The 23,438-nt window shown below is 33.2% G+C and overlaps 1 protein-coding gene across 31 annotated transcripts in view; it reads right to left on the bottom strand.

Annotated features, from left to right (window-relative positions):
- Slo (calcium-activated potassium channel slo) overlaps window positions 1-21,661 on the bottom strand; it is a 200,095-nt gene extending 178,434 nt beyond the window's left edge. For 20 of the 31 annotated variants that reach the window (XM_076382047.1, XM_076382033.1, XM_076382022.1 and 17 more), the window contains exon 1: window positions 19,939-21,656. In XM_076382047.1, the coding sequence (XP_076238162.1) occupies window positions 19,939-20,241 (303 nt within the window). In that variant the 5' untranslated portion in view covers window positions 20,242-21,656. Of the gene's footprint in view, window positions 1-19,938 lie in introns of all 31 variants that reach the window. The other 11 variants (XM_076382017.1, XM_076382041.1, XM_076382020.1 and 8 more) reach the window with 5 other exon arrangements.
- Window positions 21,662-23,438: the final 1,777 nt, after the last annotated feature.

Genomic DNA, 23,438 nt, shown 5'->3' with positions numbered 1-23,438 from the left:
ACACAAAACAGTAAATAAGACGAGAGAACAATTTTCAACGAAAAACAATTTTCGCAAACCATGTAGGTATAGAGGGTGTTTCAGAAATACATGCCAATACTTCAGGAGCTGAATCTACATACTAAAGCAAATAAAAAATGTTATATGAACATATGTTCCACGTACCTTACTTTGCAAGTTATGAATGATTAAAAAAAATGTTCGTAAGAGTCACTAAATTTTTATCCAGAGGGTCATTTCAAATTTATTGGGTATTTAATGCAAATGAATCATGTGCCCAAACTGCAACAAAGAGTACAAAACGGATTTGAGACTACTTGAAGAAAACCTGATGTTTTTGAGCCTGTGCATAACTCGATGTTAATTCTAAGACGTGCAGTAGCGTGTGTTGAGGCACGCGATGGACATTTCGAACATTTTCACTTTTTTTCATTTTAATCTGAGTAGTAAGGTATGTAGGACATATGTTCAGCTTCTGAAGTACTGACATGTATTTCTGAAACACCCTGTACATAGTTTTTAAATATTTCAAAATTCACAAAATGTGTGGTTCTACATACTTGGTTCACGTTATTTAAGACATTTTTTGTAAAGCAATAAACTACAATATACAAAATAGTTTACAGATTTAAAATTCAATCAGATCGGTGTATAAAAAGAACAAGATCTGCAATTAAACATAATAGTTCATAAACTACAAAATTGCATATTTTTGTAAAAGGAAAGAAAGGGGAAATAAAGGATTACAGAAAAGTTTAACTACTAAACACGGCGTATTTTTCTGTGTTTTAAACTAAATTTCAGTTCAAAAGTTTAATTGCTGGGAACTGCTTTGACTAAACTTTGCCAATTACGCTCACGCGTATTTGTTTTTTTCATGTATGTACTTTTCCTACAAGCTTGCAAACTATTGTCGCTTTTTTCTGTATATTTATTGTGTAATTATATGCAATAAAATCAATCTTCAATACGACGCTCTTCCACTCTATATAATTATTAAAAAACCGATTTACTTCAATAATCATTATAGTTTACAATAATATTATTGTCTGAATTCTTATCAATAAAAAATGTTTGAAATGTGGTAACACAGCATCATTAATGTTTATGAAATATTTTGCCGTCAGTGATAACCTGCAAATATGTAAAAAATGTAATTAAAGTTGGAACTACTTCACGTAGCGGAGGTACATAAGGGTTCTTCACATCGCGCTGCGACTACCACTCGTACTATTACAAACTACGCACGATATTTAAATTTTACTGTCTACGTGGCAAGCCATTTTTTTTAATTATCCGATAATCGTTATCCTCAATAAGGAAGTCGAAATTAAAACAGGAAAATGCTATTAAATTAATTAAGAATAATTTTCAGTCTACACACAGTGTAAGTGTACCAGTATCTACATTTACCTTGGAATGGTACACTGGGGCCTTTCATGGACCCAACAAAATATTACTTTCTGTTACTGCGTGGCAAAATAATTGCGAATAAAAATACTCTTTAATACTTTATAATAATATATAAAAATACTTTACTACCTTAACATTTCAATTTTATAACCTTAAAATATACAGTCAAAAGTAGTTCAGTGAATTTTTACAGAATTTTTTATATATTTAAACTGTGTAAAAATCATGTTAAACCTCAAAGACCCAGTATGCCATGTGGCAGTTTGAAAAAACAGTGTGCTAGTCTAGGATTAAATACACTATAGTTAATAATATTTATTATTGTAATCTGCGCGTGGTATCACAAGTTACTATAGGTCCAAGTGCACCTTAGTCCAAACTAAAATTACAGTAAACCCCTAAATGTATAACATATTCCTCACATCGAGGACTTTTATAATACGACGAAAAAATTGCAGCCAATACTCATAAAAGGTGATGAACACCTCCATATAACGTATTAGATAAATGTTAACTTCTCGACTTTTTGGATAGAAACACAATGCATGCACTATAGAGAAGCTATAGACTATAGTTATAAAAGATGTAAAAGTTAACATTAAAAAATTAAAGTGCATATTTAGAGAAATAACGGAAAAATATTTTCATTTAACTATAACGTAAAGCAAAGATTAGAATTAAAATAATGCTTCATTATTTAACATTTATTCATTGTTACTACCCACAAATAACTTCCAAAAACATTGTCTTATTAAGATGTGTTTCCATCAATCAGCAATTCAGGAACACTGTTCAACAAATTTTTATTATTGTTACTTGACCTTTTCGCGAACACTAACAATGGATGCTTTCCAGCTAGAAACACAGACACCACAGTGTAACACTGTGTTCAACACAGAATGTTCCAACAGGGACACAGCTTTACACTGCTCGACGTAACAAAAATCTAAGTTATAACATATAATGCATATTTGCTACCAACAATACAAAATTTTGGTTTAGTAACCATAATTCCAGTGTTTACAACGTAGTAGTATAGTCGATGAAAAGACTTCGACGCATAAAGGGCGTGACAAATTCATTGTACTTGTTATTATACTTTCTATTAAGTAAAATATAATTTATAATCTCAATAACATCTAAATTAGAAGACTGTTAATTTTTAAGGAACAAAAATGTTCTCAATAAAATTCAGCTTTAAGCTTACATAATTTATTTTCTGCTAAGGAACTAAACTGCGTTCCAACTTCCAACAAGTATTTTACACAGCACAGCAGTATAATACAGTGTGTCGTAGCCAAAAAGCACTCAATGACAACAGTATGCGAACAAGTACAAAAACAGACGGTTTCTAGGGAATTTAATTTCTATACTGTTGACTAGACTGATGGAATCTATGATCTACAACAGTAGATCATATAATGGGAAACGTATCCCCTACGTTGAACATACAGGAGATTCGCTGTGCATCTGTGTTATAAAATAATCTAATCATTAATTATATTTGAAAAGTACAAGTTCAAAATTAGCCATTTCCAAATAATCTCAAAATTGGACCTAGAGACAAAGTATAGTAAGTCACAGAAAACAAGTCTGGCCCCAGGCTCCAGATACATAAAATGCACAGAACTACGCGTTGGGACAAAATATCTCTAAATATGATTTTTGGATTTGTTACTGTTCTTCAATTCACCAATTCATTCGTCACATACTTATACTTTACCACAGGTAACATAATTTTATCTAAATATTACTGATAGTATATATATTCGCAATAATTACAGACAAAAATTATGGTAAATTAAAATTTTGCTTCATGAGCTTCTGCAAATTGCAAAAGGCTAAAATGAATAAGCGTTTCACGAGAAAAATGTTGTATCTTACTAACAGTAATCAATTTGTATTTAATTACTGATAGTGCATTCGTTCTACAAAATTCTCGTTGAAGCACTGAATACGAAAGCGTGGTGATAGAGACGAATCCATTTTCTCCTTCTTACTGCGTCTTCTAAAGACGATACTCTAGATAACAAAAAGAATATGAAAACCCAATTTCGCGACTGGGCGGATATCACATACAACAGCTGTAACCCAGTTCTTGGCGACAAGCGCGCGTTCCAACACTGCGCGAACCGCACGACGCCAGTGAAGAATTCTGTATCCTGATCTCCTCTGCTTTTCTCCCTTCTCTTCATTATTGCAGTCCAGTTCTTCCCCATTCTATCGTCTTTTTCTGCACTTCGCATTTTTTATCCCACGCTATCTTCTCCTACCTCACTTTGCACCAGTGTTCCCTTAACCTTTTACCACTTTATCTTCATCGTTTCCTCGCGTTACTTTTTTGATGAATCTTCTTTCCTGAATCCTCCTTGTCCATCAATGTAACAATGTGTCATAGTTGTTTTTACTAGTATTTGTAATTCCCGAATTTCTTTGCAATAGTTTTTTCAAATTTCCAGCTTTATAAATGGGGAGTAAAATTTTAAGAGTTTATTAACAGCAAAAGAGTAAAAGCTAGGTGCTTCGTTACACAGAGTGTCCCAATAAAAATTACCACCTTGATTATCTTTTACGCTGTAAGAGTAATAGACAAATTGTTTAAATAAAAATTGTTTGGTATTAAGAGGTCATCATGTGGTTATGTACACTACTTTATAGGTGGAGTCGCTAAAGACATGTTTTTTTATTACTCTTACAGTTTAAAAGATAGTCAAGGTGGTAAATTTTACTAGAACACCCTGTATAAGTGTTCTTTTGGAAATAATGTGGTACGTAAGTGTGAAAATTGACAAATTTTGTTTCTCGTTTAAAAGAATGTCCTATGTGATACATAGCGTTTAAAGAAAAGAAAATTCTAGAAAATAATGGAGATGAAGAAATAATGTTATGAAGATCATTGAATAAGTAAAGAGACAAACGCTTAAGTTTAGATACTATTCAAAATAAGAAATATAATACTTCCAAAATCATAAATAGACATTTCTGTAAGTTTTATACAACAGATGCTTGTCAATTATGTTGGTAGACATAATCTTTAGCAGTGAGTTAACAATAAGCACTCTCAAAGGGTGCACCTTGAAATGACAGGATTTTGTTACCAGATTTTCTGTTTGTAAACGTGTTAGGTCACTTAAAAATTTACTTTGAATATTAAAAAAATGATATGAGATGTATGAATCGGGCAAATTTTGATAAGTCTGTGAATCGATTGAATGGATGCTACCGACTAATCGAAGTGTAAACTCTAGCTTTGAAAACTCTCATTCAGGAACATATTCTTGGCAACATGTGAATTAGGATACAATAAATCATTAAAAATTGTAATGTAATTCAATGCTTGAAAATAACGTATACTCTGTAATACAAAAGAAACAGCGAGATCTACACACAAAAGGACTGTTTTTTCTTTTCTTACTTCTTCCTACTGCGCAATCATTGCTTGAGACTATCGAGCCTACGTTGTGAGAGATTCTGTAAAATCTGTCACAAAGTCCGAATCTCGCTTCATCAGACTTCATTTTGTTCAACTCTCTAAAGGTGTCATCAAGTGGAGTCAAGTTTAGCAGCAACGAAGAAATGAAAACAAATGTGCAAAACTGAATCAGACGACGCCACAAACAATTCTTTACTACTGGCCTAATAAAGGTAGTAGAGCAGTGGGACAATTGTATACGAGCGTTTCTTTGTCGCTGCGACGATTTACCTCAGCAGGTTGTAGTAACAAGGACAATTCCCCATTTTTTACTATGGGAAACAAGGAAAGACATACAAACGCGGCAACTTGGCGGCACGTTTGCAGTAAATTCACGTAAAGTAATTCATTACAGAACAAAACAGGATCTGCATCCTTTTGAAAATATGCAAACGTGCCGCCATGTTGCAGCGTTTGCATGTCTTTCCTAGTTTTCCACAATTGAAAATTGGGAATTGTCCTTATTTGTACGACGTACCTGTTTGCAGCAGGCCTAAACAGAGGATAAATGATAATATTCATTTAATGATCCATACTAGAACAGCAATCATTTATCTCTTCACTTATTGGCTGACTCGTATTTATAAAAAATTTGTACTGTTTTCTGAACAACCGCCAAATGTACTAACAATAAGATCAAGCGTTATGTGCAAACTAGGATCAGTTCCTCAGTTCTTGCGTCTGGGAGTATCCAAAAGTAGACATCCATCAGCTCAAGAACTCGCGTTGCATGGAATTGATGATGCAGCAGGATAATGTGGTAAGACGACGAATATTATCGCGTAATTTGAGAACTATGCACAGAGGACTGGTGTGTCATGCACTCAGGAATCGATAAAGTCCTTCATCAATGCAACAGCGCAAAAATATGTACGTCTTTACTCTCTACTGCAGTGTACGTTCAAGGCAATGTGTCATTGAGTTAACAATGGTATGTGATACTTTATTACATTGTAAGTGACTACCTCGAAGAACAATCAAACAAACTCAAAACATTAAATACATTTTTTTTTCTGTAAATTTGATAAAGAATTACATTTGATAAATTAATAAGTAGCTATTTGACTATTTAAATATGCATAGTACAAGCAGTAATAACACAAGATTTCTTCTTTTCCCTCTTTTGTTTTGATAACGTACAGTCTAACAGCACACGCCAACTCACGCTCAATCAAATTAAGAAATTTACATTAAATAAATAATATTTATAAAATATTTACAATTTTTCTACGTTCGATAATTTTAATATTCAGCAGCTTTACACATATTGTCACACTATTAAGAAAAAAAACGAATGAATTTACAGTATCTGTGCAACGCAATAACATTTTAAGTGTTATTTGATAAATAAATATTAAAATAGCATTTAATTTATATTTTAAGGATCATTAATATACATATATTTTATATTACACAAAATTAGAGTACTCTTAATGTAATAATTTTTATAAATAGTCAATAAATTTTTAAACCTATGGTTTACATATGACACATAAATGAAAATAACTTTTCCTGTATGACGAAGGATGGTTACCAATGGAAAAACAAACAAATTTTGTAAATAAAAATAAATTTGATTTATACAATGTATGTAATTCATTACAGCATCGTCCATTTATTGCAACGAAGACACATCTAAAAAATGGTTGTTATTTATTTATTATTAGCTAAAGAATGAACCTTGTATTAAATGAGGATACTATTTCATTTCCCTGAAACCTATAAATTCTACACACACTGAAACCTATAAACCTAACCTAGACCCATAAATCCTCAGTTATATTATAATTGTAGCAAATAATTGATCTTTATACCTGAAACAAACTGGTAATGGTTCGTTGTCAAGCAAACAGTCATGAATTGTTTAAAAAGTAATTGCTCCTTGGGTGCCATTTACTAAAGATATTTATGGAATAATTGCTTTTTCACGATGGTCCCGATGTTGTAAACAGTTTAACGCCACATCGTTTGCAATAGCTATTAGGCAATTTCTCGTAGTTGCCTCTACTTCCATAAGTACACACAGGGCGCAACTTGGTCGTAACATAAATTCGAACTAAAAATATACAGGGTGTTCGACAACAAGTGACAGAAACATTAAAATGTGATTCTGCATATTAAAATAAGACGAAAATTAGGAATAACGAAATTGCGTTTGGGATTTCATTTCAGAGTTATTAATTATCCCAGAAACGTCTAAAATTCTCGTGGAATGTTTGATTTGGGACTTATTCTATTAACAGCTTGCATTGGTCAGGTCAGCCACAACGAGTTAGACACAGAAAAGTCAGTAGAATGAGCTCCGAGTCAGACGAAGAAAAGTCGTTAGAATAAGACTTGAGGCAAGCACGAAAGAGTCTATCGAATAAATCCCAATTTTGGTACACAAATAATTTAAAAAAGGATTATTTTTTTGGTTACATCATTCTTGCAGCACATGGACGATATGTATGTAATGACTTCATAATCTCGCTATCCCCTGTGAGATACCAATGTCTCACTCAGCACTCAATATTTGTCACTCTATCCTTCTATTCACTGCTGGTTCAGTGACTTGACAAGAGAAAACATTGGAGAATTTTTCGAATTCTATTTCTCCAAATAACAGTCTGTTTAGGGTCTCGAAACACAGACAGACAAGCTAGCATTACTGTAGATGAGACATAGAATCTTTGAAATGAAAGTTATGTTGAAAAAGAAATAGTGCAAATGAGTCGATAAAGTATCCTTGAACGTTGAATCGATTTGTCTAAAGAAAAGTAGAAATATCACAAGTATACTTGTTATCTCACTGTAAGCTCCACACACTCCCCACTTTTTTGGAATGGAATACTTTTGGAACAGTTTAATGTGCTTTCAAATTCACATTTTACAAGACAAACTTGAACCATCGACACAAACTGATCTCAAGGACTACTACCTATTGTAGCGATTCTATAGCGAATAAACACTACATCTAAGGAGCAAGGAATACGTAGAAGACTTAAGCTTTGTGCATTAAATTATTATACAATCATGATAAAAACTGTAGTCATAGAAAAATGTCAAAAACATATCCCTTAGTTTAATTAATATCCTGCATGTCTATATGTCGTCTGATTATTATTATTATAACATTTGTATCTCCATTAAATTACCTAATAGCACTTAATCACAAAGGTAAACTACAGTCACTGTCCTAAACTTAACCCTAAAAACAATACACGATACAAATATTTTTTTCAACGAAAAACTACGCGATACAGATGATTACTACTCATTGAAACAAATTGTTATGTTCTTGAACGCAAATTAAACAGATCAACTGTGACAACTAATGGAAGCATGCGTGACACAAAAGAATGTGAAACTTGAGAAGATAGGAAACACATGACTGACCTCACTGATGAACTAAACTTCTAGATCATCTTTTTTTCTAGAACGTAATAATAAAAGTTGACATTATTAACATCAATATGAACGTTTCACTTAATACGTCAGCAAACATAACGATGAAACCTTCGCTTAACGATGGTCAACGAGTGTGCTCAACGAAACAAAGTGATTTTTCATCGTGTTACGTTTCAGGAAATGTAGTTATTCAGGAAAATGTAACAAAAGAATTTTATATAAAATGTGAGAAAAGGGTGCATAGAGTAGATATAATAGTATTCGTTGAACTGAATAAAAAGGAGCTTATTAAATAATGAATACAGGTTAGAAAAAAGAGAGTCAGTTCAGAACGATTTTCAATATTTTTCGATTAATGTCGGGGATTTTAGTCAAAATGAGGTCCTTACCCCCTAAAATGTCGTGAATCATTATAAGTAATGAGCTTGAAAGATGTACCGAATACGTTTCTGACAGTGAAATTAATTTATACGTCAATGACTATTTTCTTTGTCAGAGGTAGAGTCGTAAAAATGGGAATAATTAAAAAAGAGAATAGAGTCAAAAGAATAAAAGTCAGAGAAAATGAGAAGGCAGATATAATATAATTTATTTTATTTTAATTAAATTTTTAATTTAAGTAATTTATTTTAAAATAAAAGAGCACTTAAGTCAGCACTTCAGTGATTTTGGATTTTTTAAAAATGTAAGGTTTCAAATTCTACTATTTGTCTTTATTTGTATAAAATAGAGGATTGTACTTTGATCAACATTTTTTTCTTTCTTCATACGTAACAGACAAATCAAGGAGAATTACATATACGAGTTGTGACCAGACTTGGTTATGTTAGAAAGCATACTGTGCCTATTAGAAATGTGTACTCAAGAGCTGCTGCCTCTATCCAAACTACATTTTTAATATTATAGGACAAAAAGAGGAATGTCACACCATGTGTGTAACATAATAAACAAACGAGAAGTTTTAATTGCTAGGGATCGTCTTAAGAAATCTCGTCACAAGAAATGATTCATCTCAAATAGGTTATAGTCCGCCTGAAACGTGTCTCATTCAAGACTCATTTTACTACTGATGTGCACTGGTCAGACGCAGCAGTACCTGCAGAATAGCTCAGTCAAAGCCAAACACATTTCACACGCATTTTCAGAACTTGCTTAACAATTAATTATTCGCAAATAAAGCCTCAAACGCAATTTCGTCATGTTTGATTTTTATTTTAAATTAACGCCAAGAATCTCCCCTTTAATTTCTGTCCTCCCTCTAACCGAACACTCAACATAAAAAATGTTAAAATATTTTAATAGATATTATTATGTTAAACTAACAATGTGTACGTTTGTATATGCAGATACATTCATGTGTAAAAGAAAGGCTACCTAAAAAATATGTTTCAGAAAACAGGCTTATTATTATTAAACTACAAACTCTTATGCAAATGCAAATTTTCATAAGCACAGTAGAAGGAATGGAATAAAAATTCAATTCACTCTTCAAATACTATAATTTATATTTCATTCTCTGTACTTTGTATATTTTTGCATTCTTACGCGTAAGGAGCATAACCCAAGCCTACAGTGTGTAAATAATGTATCATCGAACTCTAATAACAATTTATAACCCCCCCTACACTGTGTGAATGTAAACATCTTTTTATAACAGGTTCTTTTCATTGGTTTTCTCAAGGGGTGAATAACAAACGCTGCCCATGGAATATATTGTTAATAATTAAGTTACAGTTTATGAATATTTTATTATGCAAAAGAACGGTTGGCAGCTGAGCATGAAAACCAGTTTAACAGAATAATATATTAAAAAAGAACGAAATAAATTTGAAAAAATATAGATACTGTATAATAATGAACAGAACAATTATAGAGAATAATAGAAAATGGCACAAGAAGAAGAATATATGTATCTATAATTTTCGAGTTACATTATTTTTTATTATTACTTAATGACGTACTTCTTACTCAATTTAATGAGTTTCTGCTCTCCAAAGGCTAAACTCCTCCTATCAACACGCAGTGGATGACAAATAATAGTCTATGAATTTATGGCACCCTCCTTGACAAATAACTACGCTAGTCGACTTCGATCGATGGCTGATTGGCGCATTCCGAAAGCTGTCAGTCGATATCAGATTTATTAACCTGCTGTGATTGACCGTGTTCTTTGTTACGAGAAATACAGAAAAACAGTGATGGAGAACGTTAAATGATGTAAAAGAATCTATCTTGCCATGAACTCATTTTTCATAAGTGAAAAGTTGCAGTCATTAAATTAAAATATTTCCTCGAATAAAATATAGTTGTAAAAACTGTTAACACGCTTCTATGAAAGAAACTTTTTGGAAAAATAGAATCAATCACATAACGTAATATATTATTCGTACAATTCAACTCAAGGTGTTACCTCTTATAATAAATGAATTTAGCCACATTATGTCTGAAATAATTTGTAGTTACTTATTTGACGAATTTTTTTAATGGACTCTCAAATTTTGAAGTTCAATTAGTAAACTTTTTCTGATAAAAGTTTGTTCACTGAATAGCTTCATAGTCGTAACTTAAACGCATTTTTGAAGTTGCGTCGTATACGAACTGATGAAGTATAGCTAACTGAAATACTGAAAAAAATTACAACAAAATACTTAACGTCCTTATTTCATCTCCTTAGTGTCTCAGAATATTTATGACTATTAGACTCTAATTGTGTGTCTGAGACCCAGACTAACTCAAGTCCATTTTTCTTTAAAATTAAAATTTGTATAGTACTCCGATGACAAGATGAACCCTGGCAACAATACAGATCTATTGGTTTCGGGGCTCATCTCGTCAACAGAGCATAGTACAGCACCTTATGTACCAGTTTCTCCCAATTTGATTAGAACAATAGGAAACTAAATTACGCTATAGACAAAGGAGATTTAATAATACAAACTATTTCAAGAACTATGCTAAGAAATAAGTGTTCTTGAAAAGCAACAAAAAGGTCTTACGAGGAGAACCTCCCAAGTATCAGCTCATTCTTTAATGCTCTTAGTCAATTTAACCATTTTAGCTGCCAACGCTCAGTAGTTTACGAGATATTAACAATTAATGTTATTCAGTTAAAAAAATTAAAACTCAATTTTCGTTCTCGCAGGTTTTTTTTACATTAGTCGTACTACTACTTTTTGTTATTAACTGTAGTAATTTTATTATATTATTTATTTTGCTTATTATTTTTGGTTTTCATTATTTACGTTAATAAATTGAATTGTTAGTAGCTCGTAAATCATTAAGCATTGGCGACTAAAAAGGATATTGACGAGTTCAACTTGATGAATTCTACATACTGACCAAGGACCATTAGGAACTTTACACTTGGGGAGTTCTCGTTAGACTAGATTGACTTTGGAGAACAGATTTAACTTTATTTAAGACTATATTCGATTTCAGAAATTTACTTCCCTAGACGAATCAAACGCCCCCAAATGGGAATTTTGAGAAACGAACCAAAGCAATAAGGTACCTAAATGTCTCAATATCCGATCAAGTCAAAATATCTGAATACTAATAAGGTAAGTGATTCCATTTTCGTCATGCTAACATTTAAAACGTTATATATTTCTAAATACACATGTAGTAAAATTATTGAATGTTTTATAAAGCTTAGACTCTTATCTGACACTTACAATAAATTATTATCTATAAAGGGAATTTTTAACTAGAATTTAGAAGAAAATAAATTCTGCAAAATTCTAAATTCTGCAATTGTCTGAATTGCCATAACCAGAATACGTAATTTTGTCATATTGTAACCGAAAGGGTTGTCAACTTGGTCCAAGAAAATTCTTTTTCAGACTACTAGTCCACTGAAATCTTGTACCACTTACGCAGTCATGTCGCGTTTCACGAAAATGTTTATTATTCATGGGCATATTGTAATTTTTGGTTGAAACGTTGTAAAACGAAGATCATTTTCTCTGGAAACCTTAAGATAGTGTTCACTTACTATTTTAATTATGAGTTAATGAATTTCTCATGGGTGGCGAATTTGTGAGAACTGGCGAAACTGGGGTCACCCACCTTACTAATTTTATTTAATTCTAAGTTTAAATTCTGATATGCCTAATGAGAAACAAAAAATAGTATCATGAAATAGAATATTTAGCTACTAAAACGCAATTCAAGTGTCAGACTATGCATTTTTGTGTCGTCCATTTGCTAGGACATGTGACACTTCAAGCGTCCAGGTGGACGTTTACCTCGATCAACGAAATTAAGAAAGCTATATGTTATCAGTATAAATAAAATATCTAAAACCCATAAACTGATGAAAGGTCGTAACCGTAAATCTAATATAGGATTAATGTCCACACAGCACGAAAGTAACGTGCTCCATCACGTTTCGTAACGAACTTCTTGCAGAAAGCAGTCTCGGCGTCGAATTGAATATTCTAAGCTAAACTGAGTAAAAGGACAGCACGAGATTTTCTATAACTCGATAAGACTTAATGCGAGGAGCAAGACACACGTCACCTACTTTAGCGAGCTATAGTGTTCGCTCAAGCAGTAGCAACGGCTAACTGTAAGTCGCAGTTGGATTAGATTAGAGAGAAACCTACAGTATTCTTTGTTAGACACGTTTCCATTACATAAATGTTACCTACTTGGTCGTTATTTGCAGAGAGTACTGAAAGTATGCTGACAAGTATTTCAAGCATTGTAAAAGAAAGAAGTAATGAGTTTATGGAGTGACAGAGACATTTCTGAGGATAATGTAAGTGTTAATCCTTAACTGGTATGGTCGTACAAAATAATGTCGTATTGTCACTAACATTCCATTATCAAAAATAATTGTAAATAGTAAAGAAAAAATGTACAACTTTTAATTTATTATTATCTATAAGTAATTCAGTCATATTTTAAATAATTAAATATTAAAAGTATAGTACTATAAATAGAGTGACACCATTATACCAATTAAATATTAATAACTTGCTTTTGTTTTAAAGCTTCATTCGACACGTACATATTGAATGTCATTTTATTATTTAACAATAAGAAATATAAAGGGAGACGTGCTCGAAACTAACAACTTTACATGAAGGAAAAGGAAATAAATAAACATTTTTTGGCTACATATTTAATTGCTTCCTATTGGTCACCCAAATCGTATAATTGACCAGAAAATATATTGAACTATAAGGCAAATGCAATGCTAGTAAAAAAATAATCTATGATTGATTCTGCACGTTACTAGATCAGCGATTCATCGAATTGAAGGTACATTTTCAAGAGGGTGTAAACAAATTTTGGTCCAACTGTTCATCAACTTATATTTTTTTATTAATGAAAGGCAAGATGTAATTCAGAAGATAAAAAATTAAAGATTTTTCAAAATTGAATTAAAAGTACTTAATCTACCGTCTTACAATTAGTAAATCATGAGCATAAGACAAAATAAATAATTATAATTTTATATAGAGATCTGCCAATAATTACAAGAAATCTATCAAACTAGTGAAAATTTCTAGTCAAGAATTTCTCATAAAAATTACTCAATTTTAAAATGTTTTATTTTTCGAAATTTTGTAATTTCTGCAGATAATGATATACCTAAGTGCCATTAAAAGTAAAAATAGATACATATCGTAGATTAATACTTCTGATAAGACCTGATTTTATGTTTATAATAAAAACAAGCTATAGAAAACCAAAGTTTCCTTAATTTGAGGAAACACTATAAGAAACCAAGGTTCTACTTTTTCATAACTGAAAAAATGTAACATCAAATCATTCTGTACTCTACACATGTAAAATAACTATACTACTAATTATATTCACGTTTACTAGTCATATTGATATTAGTGATCTATTCTAGGAAGTTTCCTAACTTCATCGTGGCAATTAATGAAAAACAAATACTGTCTCATCCTTATAAGCTCATGACTCACTAACAACAAGCTTATAATAAGTTAGTACGTTCGATTTCTTGTTTTTGTCTTGTCAAAGGTATGAGTGTAACTAACCAGAAACAAAGATTGTTCGCCTTCAATTATTCCAAAATATAATAAATAAGGTAAATGTCCCAGTAGTCGACTAAGTACCTGAACACTAACACTAATTATATTTAATTTGAAACTTAAATTCTAATGTATTTAATAAAATACAAAAATTAATTTCATAAAATAGTATGTTTAGCTATTGGTGCGCAATTGAAGCATCAGGACTTATACATACACGTAAAAAAGTACCTAAAAAGGTTGTCCACTTACCGAAATATTTGACATCTTAAACGTCCAGGTATTGGGACATTTACCTTATAACAAGTTTATCACAAAATAATAATATAGTTCTTATTTATAACATTATGGTATTTCTATCATGATTTAGGGTTTAAGTTTTCTTTCAATCACCTTTGTATACCTGGTGTCTCGACAATCACAGAACTCCTTAACCTTTTGTGCTCCCTTAGCGCCTCTATAACGACACTTATCACAAAGGATTAAAAGAAGTATTCAGACAATTAACATGAAAAAAGATCGAAAAGAAGATCCAGAAATAAGCATCATCGAAGATAAACCATCATGAAAATTCATGAGTAGCGTAATCTGAAGTCAAAGCTGTAACTCGGAGTATAAATCAGCCAAACTGCCCAGAAATTCATCAATTACCATTACACAAGTTGTGTATATACAGGTTCTTCTAACCTGAAGAAAGCTACTTAAATATCTCCTCTGTTTTTAATAATAACACAAAGATTTAAAAAACTAAAAAGAGTGATTCTACACAAAAGATGTTCTTCCATGATGTTCCTTTTTCGAAACGATTCAAATTATGGATGGATGATTTTCCTATCATCGAAAACACAGGGGATATTTAGGTAACCTGCTTCAGCTTAGACACCCTAGCGATCATTTTTAAATACTACAGAACATCTTCCATTTCTCCTCCTCAACCCCTTCTTCCAGCAATAGCTAATTTTTTAGCATATTTTCGTTCCATTCCATATATACATGTAAGTAAATATTGTTCGTGTCTCACAAGATGGCTCGCAGAACGATTTAGGCGCAATGCTTTTCACAAGACTTCTCGTGGGACACGAACAGTACATTTGTGCACTAAGCACATTAACTCTGATTTAATAACGAAATCGATGGAATTCGCACGATATGTAAGTGCAAGACTTCAAAACAGCAGAAATTCTTAAACGTGGAATCACGATAGCAATCAGAGCGCTGGAACTAATCGCAAGAGGAACACGCGGCGGCGACTTCCACACCCTGTCACGAAATCCAGTTGCGACGCAAACAATCCTTGACACGATCGTTCGAAAAAGTTTTCGTGCTGTGAACGATATCGCCAAACGAGCTCTGGAAGATAAACGAAAGTAATAATACAGAGCTACGACGAGGCTCCCTTATGCCAAATTTATTCGAATTCCATGACATCGTTCAACCTACAAACACAGTTCTTAGCGCGACTTGTGTACGCTCTATCGAATTGGGACAAACTATAGAAATTAACTGCAGGCATAAAAATGACGCAATGCCTCCGAAGTAGTGCACACGTCATGTGAACTGGAACTGAAATGATATTTTAAGTCCTAAAGTAGATCTGTGCTATATCCTGCGAAGCTAAAACTTTCGAACAATAACCGCAATCGTAATGCATTTAATTTGCGTTCGCTGAATTAAAGAGAAGGAAAGAGGGCAGTATTTATTTATTAATTTCTGTACATACTGTCTTGGAACATCGACTGAGTTCTACGCAGAATTCGAAAAATAGGTTATACAGGGTGGTTCATTTACAGACATTTATATAATTTAAATATATCCATTCTTAATGAAATAGAAGTTTCTTGTTAGAAGAAAAATTGTTTCCAAAGCCATTTCTTCGAAATTTTAAAGTCCATTTCTGTTTTAAATCAGAGAGGAAATAAATCAACGAATTCTACGATTTAAATGTAGCAGCAAGGCGTTCTGATTACTCAACTTCAAAATGTTTCAATTCAAAGATAAGTTTTACTGGCTTCATAGGTGAAATAAATTGCAAGTTGTTTCACTGTAAACAGCAGTTACTGTCGAATGTGTTGACTAGGATGTGATTGGTTAATGAAGCAAAATACAGTATTTATTCGCTATATTCTCGTGATTCATTAGCGACAGCGAGCTTAGAGATTCTAAGAAACATTTATGGAACAGTAATTCGTATTTATAACAGATACATAGTAATAAATGAAAGTAATCTCAGGAAAACAGTAGTTAATAAACAAATAATTACAAAAGGTAATAATGAAGTTATAACGAACAAATACTCCATCTAATTTACTCTACTTATTAATGTACATAATAGTATCTACGTCCTACAACTATAATATTCGTTAATATTTAGGAAATAGTGTCATTACTCTGGCTCCAAAACTGAAACTAGTGATTTGAATGATATTCAATTGATTTTATTAATAATTTTATGAATTCATATTTATATAGATATTAGTAAATCTTTATTAAATATATTAGTGAAAAATTTTAACAAAATCCATGTGCATATTTTCGAAATTAATAATAAATGTTAATCGTCTGATATAAGGACTACGATTTATCAATATTTGTTGTCAATCGAGTATTGACAATGAATACTGATCGTCTGAGAGTCTCTTTCAGTATGAAGAAGACAGGTTTATGTATACGTAAACAAAGTAGAGGATAATGTTACGCATGAATTCATTCAATGGTATGTATTGTATGTTATTTCACTGTGTAATACCTTATAATTATTTAAAATGCTACTACGTACAATTATTTAACAATTTTTCTTCATTTTATTTTGTAACTTGGAGTACCTACACTATTATTTGACTACGGATTTTCTAATTATTTCTGTTATTTTTTCCATTCAACTTACGTACTGTATAATTACAATTCGTTAATTTAACAATTTTAACAACTACAGTAAAAACAACAATTTTCTCCTATTTCCTGCATTTTAAGTTACATAATGGCAACGCAGAAGAAAGAAATTTAAACGTTCTTAGGAAAAATGATTAATAATCTTAAGAATTTTAGTATCTATTAATAATCTTAAGAAGACCCATTAGTGATCTATTATCTATCAAATAAATCCTATTATTAATCTTAAGAAAAGACCTTAGAATCGACTTATTACACTCATTATAAGTGAAACATTGGCTCGTAAATATTACCATGAAAACGGTTAACTTCTGGAAAGTAATAAGATAATAATCTGCAATACTCACCCTCGATACACTGATTATAAATTCACTAAAATTTAGTCGGATTTTACCATAAATATTTCTAAGGTAAGCTGCTCGAGGCAAAGTCACGTAATCAAGAATAAATTTCTAAACAATTTAAAATGTGTTTAATAATAAATGTACAAAAAATATTACAAAGTTAACCTAAATCCGCCAGCATAGGACAACGTGAAATACATTATTTGTTTTCTGATTATCACGTACAGTCTTTTTTCGATATAATCTCGCAACTCATTACCAACAACGAGCTTACACAAATTAGGAGATACAGTGTTGAACAAAAAGATACTAGCTATCTGGTCTTATATTTAAAACATACACATATTCTAGCATATTTTTCTACCCCCTACAGCCCAGATATTCTATACTTCTTTTTTGTTATCTCTTAAACTTTTCTTTGTCCGCCATTATTTTCTTTGAAAGTCAGTTTAAACATTAATAATTTGTTTTGTTAGAAATAAAGTATGAAAGCAACTTTGAGAAGTAAGATCTACAACGAGTAAACATACAGTCTGTAGAACGAGTAGACGAATGTCTGCATATAAATTGAAAATTAATAATTTATAAAATGCAGAAATAAAATGTTTCATGAAAATATATTTAAATTCGTTAATACCTTCTTAAACTGGGTTTAATATTATATCGCTGTATTTCAAAGATATTTTTACATTTATTGTTGAACAATTAAATATATTGATATTATAACCAAAGCTATATTCTAACCTATCTAACTATTTTCTAACCCTGTAGTGATAGGTACTGTCTTACATTTCTGAATGTTTTTTTAAAATGAAGTTAAATTTCTATTATTAGTTTTCAAAAATATAACAAATTCTATTCCCTTTAAGGAACCAAAAAATATGTATAATATTTCGGTTACGAATTTTTAATCAATAGAGCATTTAAATATTCTTTTTCAAACGCATGTTTTAGGTACTGGAATATCTTTACAGTGACCGATAAGTTTGAACAACTTTAATGCTAAATTCTACTTCTTATGTTGGTATTACTGATTTATCATGCGGATTACCCTAGTACCATGTGAAACTAAGTGAAAAATACAAATTCTTCATTCAGTACAATTTTACTATTCGTTACCAGCAACAGGCTTACAGACTATACGATATATGATTTGGAAGTCAATAGGCTAACTCATGTTTGTCTTATCAAATATGAAACGGTAATTCCAAGAAATAGTAGAGGCAGCAACAAACCTATAGCATAAGTAAACACTACAATTCCTTCATATGCTATTATAGTATTTCTGGCATTATTTAGTTCTTAAATTTCCTTTTAACCGACTCTGTATTTGCCTATCTCAAGACGATGTCTTCGGATGAATGTATTACATTAACAATCCAATGATTGAAAGTCAACATCTTTCGTTCGGGACAGCCCGTAGGGCAAAGAAGGTTGAATCCAATGACCTTCGAGAAAGAGAAAGGCTGGAAACACGCCCCATAGGGTGGAACACGCACTGCGTAGAAACTACCCCCCTACTTCAGTCGACGACGTGTCTGGTTCCACGAACGAAAACTGGGTCATCAGCTACGTACGATGCTCGCGCTAACTCGTGCCGAGAACTCACTTTCCATACATACATGGTACCGCAGGGGTGCACATACACCCCGGTGCTCTAATAATTTTCACCTTTTCACGCACCCTGGACGTGTTGGCGATTCACCGTTAACTTAATCAACCCACAAATTCGTTCCACGATAATTGACGTAAACTTTGCACAATTTCCTGCTACGGCGGATAGTTTGCGTGGTACCGAACGAAACAATGCGGACGTTCAGGGGAATACAATAAAACTTTTAACTAAATCGAAGCAATCTCCTTACGAGTGCATGATGTTCCTCTGCCAGCATCATTTTAACAATCCTAAAACGAAGCCAAATGTAGCAGATTGCAGGGAATACGTTTCAAATGGTGAGGTCTTTTTACCTAGAAATTGATCATTCTTTTGTACAACCTAGGTCAGCTGATGTAAGGCTAGCTGATCTTTACGTTTTCCTAACGTAACAGAAAGGGGGTAAATAGCCGAATCCCCAACTGTTTGGAACAGGAAACTTAAAAACGGTACTACAATCTTTGGTATTCTTCAGTTCTCCACAAGTTGGTACAGTAGTCCTATCCGTAAGAGTTCACCACTTGCTATAAACGCACTTGGCAACACACGGAATACTACTCTATTTCCTGCAAGACATAGAAATGTGTCCTCAGCAAGAAATCTCCTCACTCCTTTTGGGAGCATATCACGCAGCTTTAGGGGACAACTCAAGAAACATTGTTCCGTGTGACCCAAGCCATAGTCCATCCGCTCTGAAGACTATGTTTCGATCAAGCGGCATACGCATAGAAGGTAAGAGGAAGGGGGTAGAAAGAAAAAGAGACTTACCAATATACGTCCAGTGGTGGTCTGTCCGGAAATCAGTTCACCGGCCCAGTCCTTGGCTTCGGTCATAAAAGTCCCCTCAAACTCTTTGCCCTGGCGGCTCGTCTTCTGCTCCTTCTGCTTCGGGTCATTTGGAGCGAGCTCGGGTTCCTTGCGACAGCAGAGGAAGGCGAACGCACGCCAGAGGAGCACGATCAGCAGCCCGGCGAGGAAGGTGAAAATGCTCGACAGCAGGAAGCACCACCATTTCCGCTCCTTTAAGCAGTCGTCTACCGGGGGCTGCTCGGTCGTCTCTTCGGTCGTCATCACGGCTGATCTCTGCTGCCCCCGGGTCACACATTCACCGGCGGCTATCAAATACGGTGGCCAACAGAGCACACTTTATGCGCTTCATAATTTCGTGCTGCCACGGGGCGCACGCTGCGCTGCAACTCTGCACGCCTCGCGCCTCGTTGCAGCCCTCAGCCACCAACTTCCCTCGCGGTCTACGCGCACTAACCGACCGATTTTCCTCTCTCGTTCCTTCCTCCTCGTCTCCTTCACCTTCTCGCACGCACGCACTTATCACCACCCCAGCTCCACTTCCGACGGTCTCACTGCTTTTTTCTGACAAACAAGTCCCTGTCCCCCTTACCCTCTTCTCCTCGAACTCTGTCGCTACCAGCCTCTTCCTCTGTGGCTCTTCCCTCGTTCCCGATCACTCACCGTTTCCCTTTCGTCCTTCTCCCCCTTTCTACCCTTTGTTTGTCCGTCCGTGTCAGGCTCCCGTATCGCGGAGCAGCTCGACGAATCTCACCTGTTTCCTACATCCGTAATCCACCGATCCTTCCTCGCGCCACTCTCTCGAGACAACTCACGGAGATCTTGAGATCTCCGCCCGTCGATTGGCTAGCGCAGCGTACTCGGCAACGCACTCGAGGATTCTCCAGGCATACTTCGTCCATCGATTCTTTCGGCAGGTTCGGTTTTATGGATAGTTTCCCGTGGATTTCTCAGGCGACTATGCCAGCACCGAGGCTCTGTCGCGGCTAGGAATCACGACGGGTCGGTGTCGTCACGCTCTGCGGCAGCTGGTGCCGCCGCCGCCGCTAATGCTGCAGGTAATTCCAGTCTCGAAAGGGGTAGAAACAGAAAACAACGAGAAAACAACCCACTGACACCACTACGGGTATATATATACGCGTGCGTCAACGTATGTACACGTACATACATGCATACGCATATAGGAAACTATACATGTTATATTTAATATATATGTGCAGGAACATATATATTATATACGTGTTACATATAACTTCTTTCTGTATCCGTGTATACATGTGTACACACACAAACGCACGCACACGCGCGCACACAGACACACATATATGTATATTATGTGTTATATATTTATGTATATGTACTTGGATTTACGTATGTATATCGTATTAAACGCGAATCATGAACGAAACGCGCCTTCGATCACGACGACACGGACAATTTTGATCTATCTGTACGCGCGTCCCGCTTTCTTAACCTACTCGACTGTACCACCGACGACGGTGATGAGAACGACCGAGTGTCCGGACGACCATACCACTGCTCCGCAGCAATCAATACGCAACAATGGACTGGGACCAATAAGCTCGAAGCTTTCCCTGACGTAGACGCACGCTCTCTTGCTACGATGCTCCCCCACCACTTTCGCCGATCTAGGGACGGAGCTTAACTCCAGAGGGCGTCACGTAGAATGTCCCTCTGCCAAAACAGACAACGTCCGCTGTCGCAGCTACCAACTCGGCGACTGACCAAATCTACTGCAAATGACTGATCATGAATCTCGCTATACTACTGCGACCAACTTTCCCCTGGAACTTTCTTCTCGCTTTGTCTTCCTATTTTTAGTTGATCAACTGCGATGTTAGTAGCGAAAATTGTTGTTAACGTGTTGATTTAAGGTTTGACAGCTTTTTGCGAATGTTTCTGATTTTTTTAAACAGATATGAGGGGACAACAACGTTGCGGAGGTTATCGAACCTAAGATAACGATTTTGGTTTTTATTTATGTCGAGAAGGTTTAGTAATGTTTTTAAATTAAGTTTTGCGGTTTCCATGGGTTTTATAACTTTTGCAATTTGTATTTGATTCTTTAAACATTGTTTTTGTTAATAAATGTATGTTATAAACACCGCCTAATAATATGTATGTACATTTTATTTGAGTTCTTATTACTTGAATTTATTTCTTATCTGAACATGTTTGTTTTTATAATCTTTTAAAATCATTTTAAAGATATTACATATTATTTCAAAACAGGATACTTTAACTACAGAAAATTAATAATTAGTCTGTCATAAACGTCAGTTTAATTTTTAAAAATTAGTACAACTGACGTCAATATACATGTAAAAAGTAGGTGGTACATAAGGTCTGGAAATTTGGTGTCTTTAAATAATTAATAGTCGCGACGAAAAATCGATTGTGACGATTTCTAAAAATAAAAGACAAAAATTCACATGAAAGTAGAACGGGAAGGCTTCTATTATAGTACTTCAAATAAAAATTAAATAAATTGTAATGGAAACCATTATGCACGATCTTAAAATCATTTGTATTATTTTGTAAATGTGTTAATGTCTAATAAGATTTCAATTATATACTTAAATATTGACGCTATATTATTATTGGAAATAACAAATTAAAATCGGTAACTTGTTTATTCAAAATTTGTAAAAATAATATGTTGGTTTGAAATAATTTCCTTTAACTATTAGTTTTTGCCAAAATTAGGTTTAAGAAATGGATTACTCTATATCTAAGAGTTATTGAATGTAGTATAACAGTTCTAAATTTCTATGCTAGTACTAAATATATGTTTATATAAATATACTTTGATATAGTAATATATTCATAATAGCAAACAGATTAAATTAAAAAAGTATTTTACATTTCATTTAAATGAAAGAATTACAAAAACAGATACATGTATAAATACATTTCTACATTATACTACATTATACTTCTACATTACACTTCTACATTATACTACTGTCACATATTAAGGTGCTGGTATAAATTTAATATTAGCAAATCTTCTACCTTTTCATCCTTTAAATAACTTATATTAAATAATATGTTAAAAGTTGTACTCTACATATAGTATATTTTAAATCTTTCATATTATCTAAGTTATTTGATTTTTTTTTCTGCTACTTAATGGATATATAGATTACAAATATTACTGCCTTAACAGTAAAGTTTAAAAGGAAAGAGCATTCAGAAACTCAGGTATGCTAAATTCTTTTTAAAATGATAAAAAAACTAAAATAAAACTGTTTTCTACGTATCAATATACTCCTTAAGTTTAAGATTTTAGCGATATTATATTTCATAAATATAAAGTAATCTGTAATGGTGTCCTTGAATTAAAGTAAAATATTTTAATATATTATAATTAAAAAAAGATGAAATCAAATATTAATAAATATATGTATGTTTTATAGAAAAGACAGTTTTTTTTATAT

Source organism: Calliopsis andreniformis, chromosome 7 (assembly GCF_051401765.1).
Source record: "Calliopsis andreniformis isolate RMS-2024a chromosome 7, iyCalAndr_principal, whole genome shotgun sequence".
In the NCBI taxonomy this organism is placed as follows: domain Eukaryota; kingdom Metazoa; phylum Arthropoda; class Insecta; order Hymenoptera; family Andrenidae; genus Calliopsis; species Calliopsis andreniformis.
This window is presented reverse-complemented; position numbering and strand designations above follow the sequence as displayed.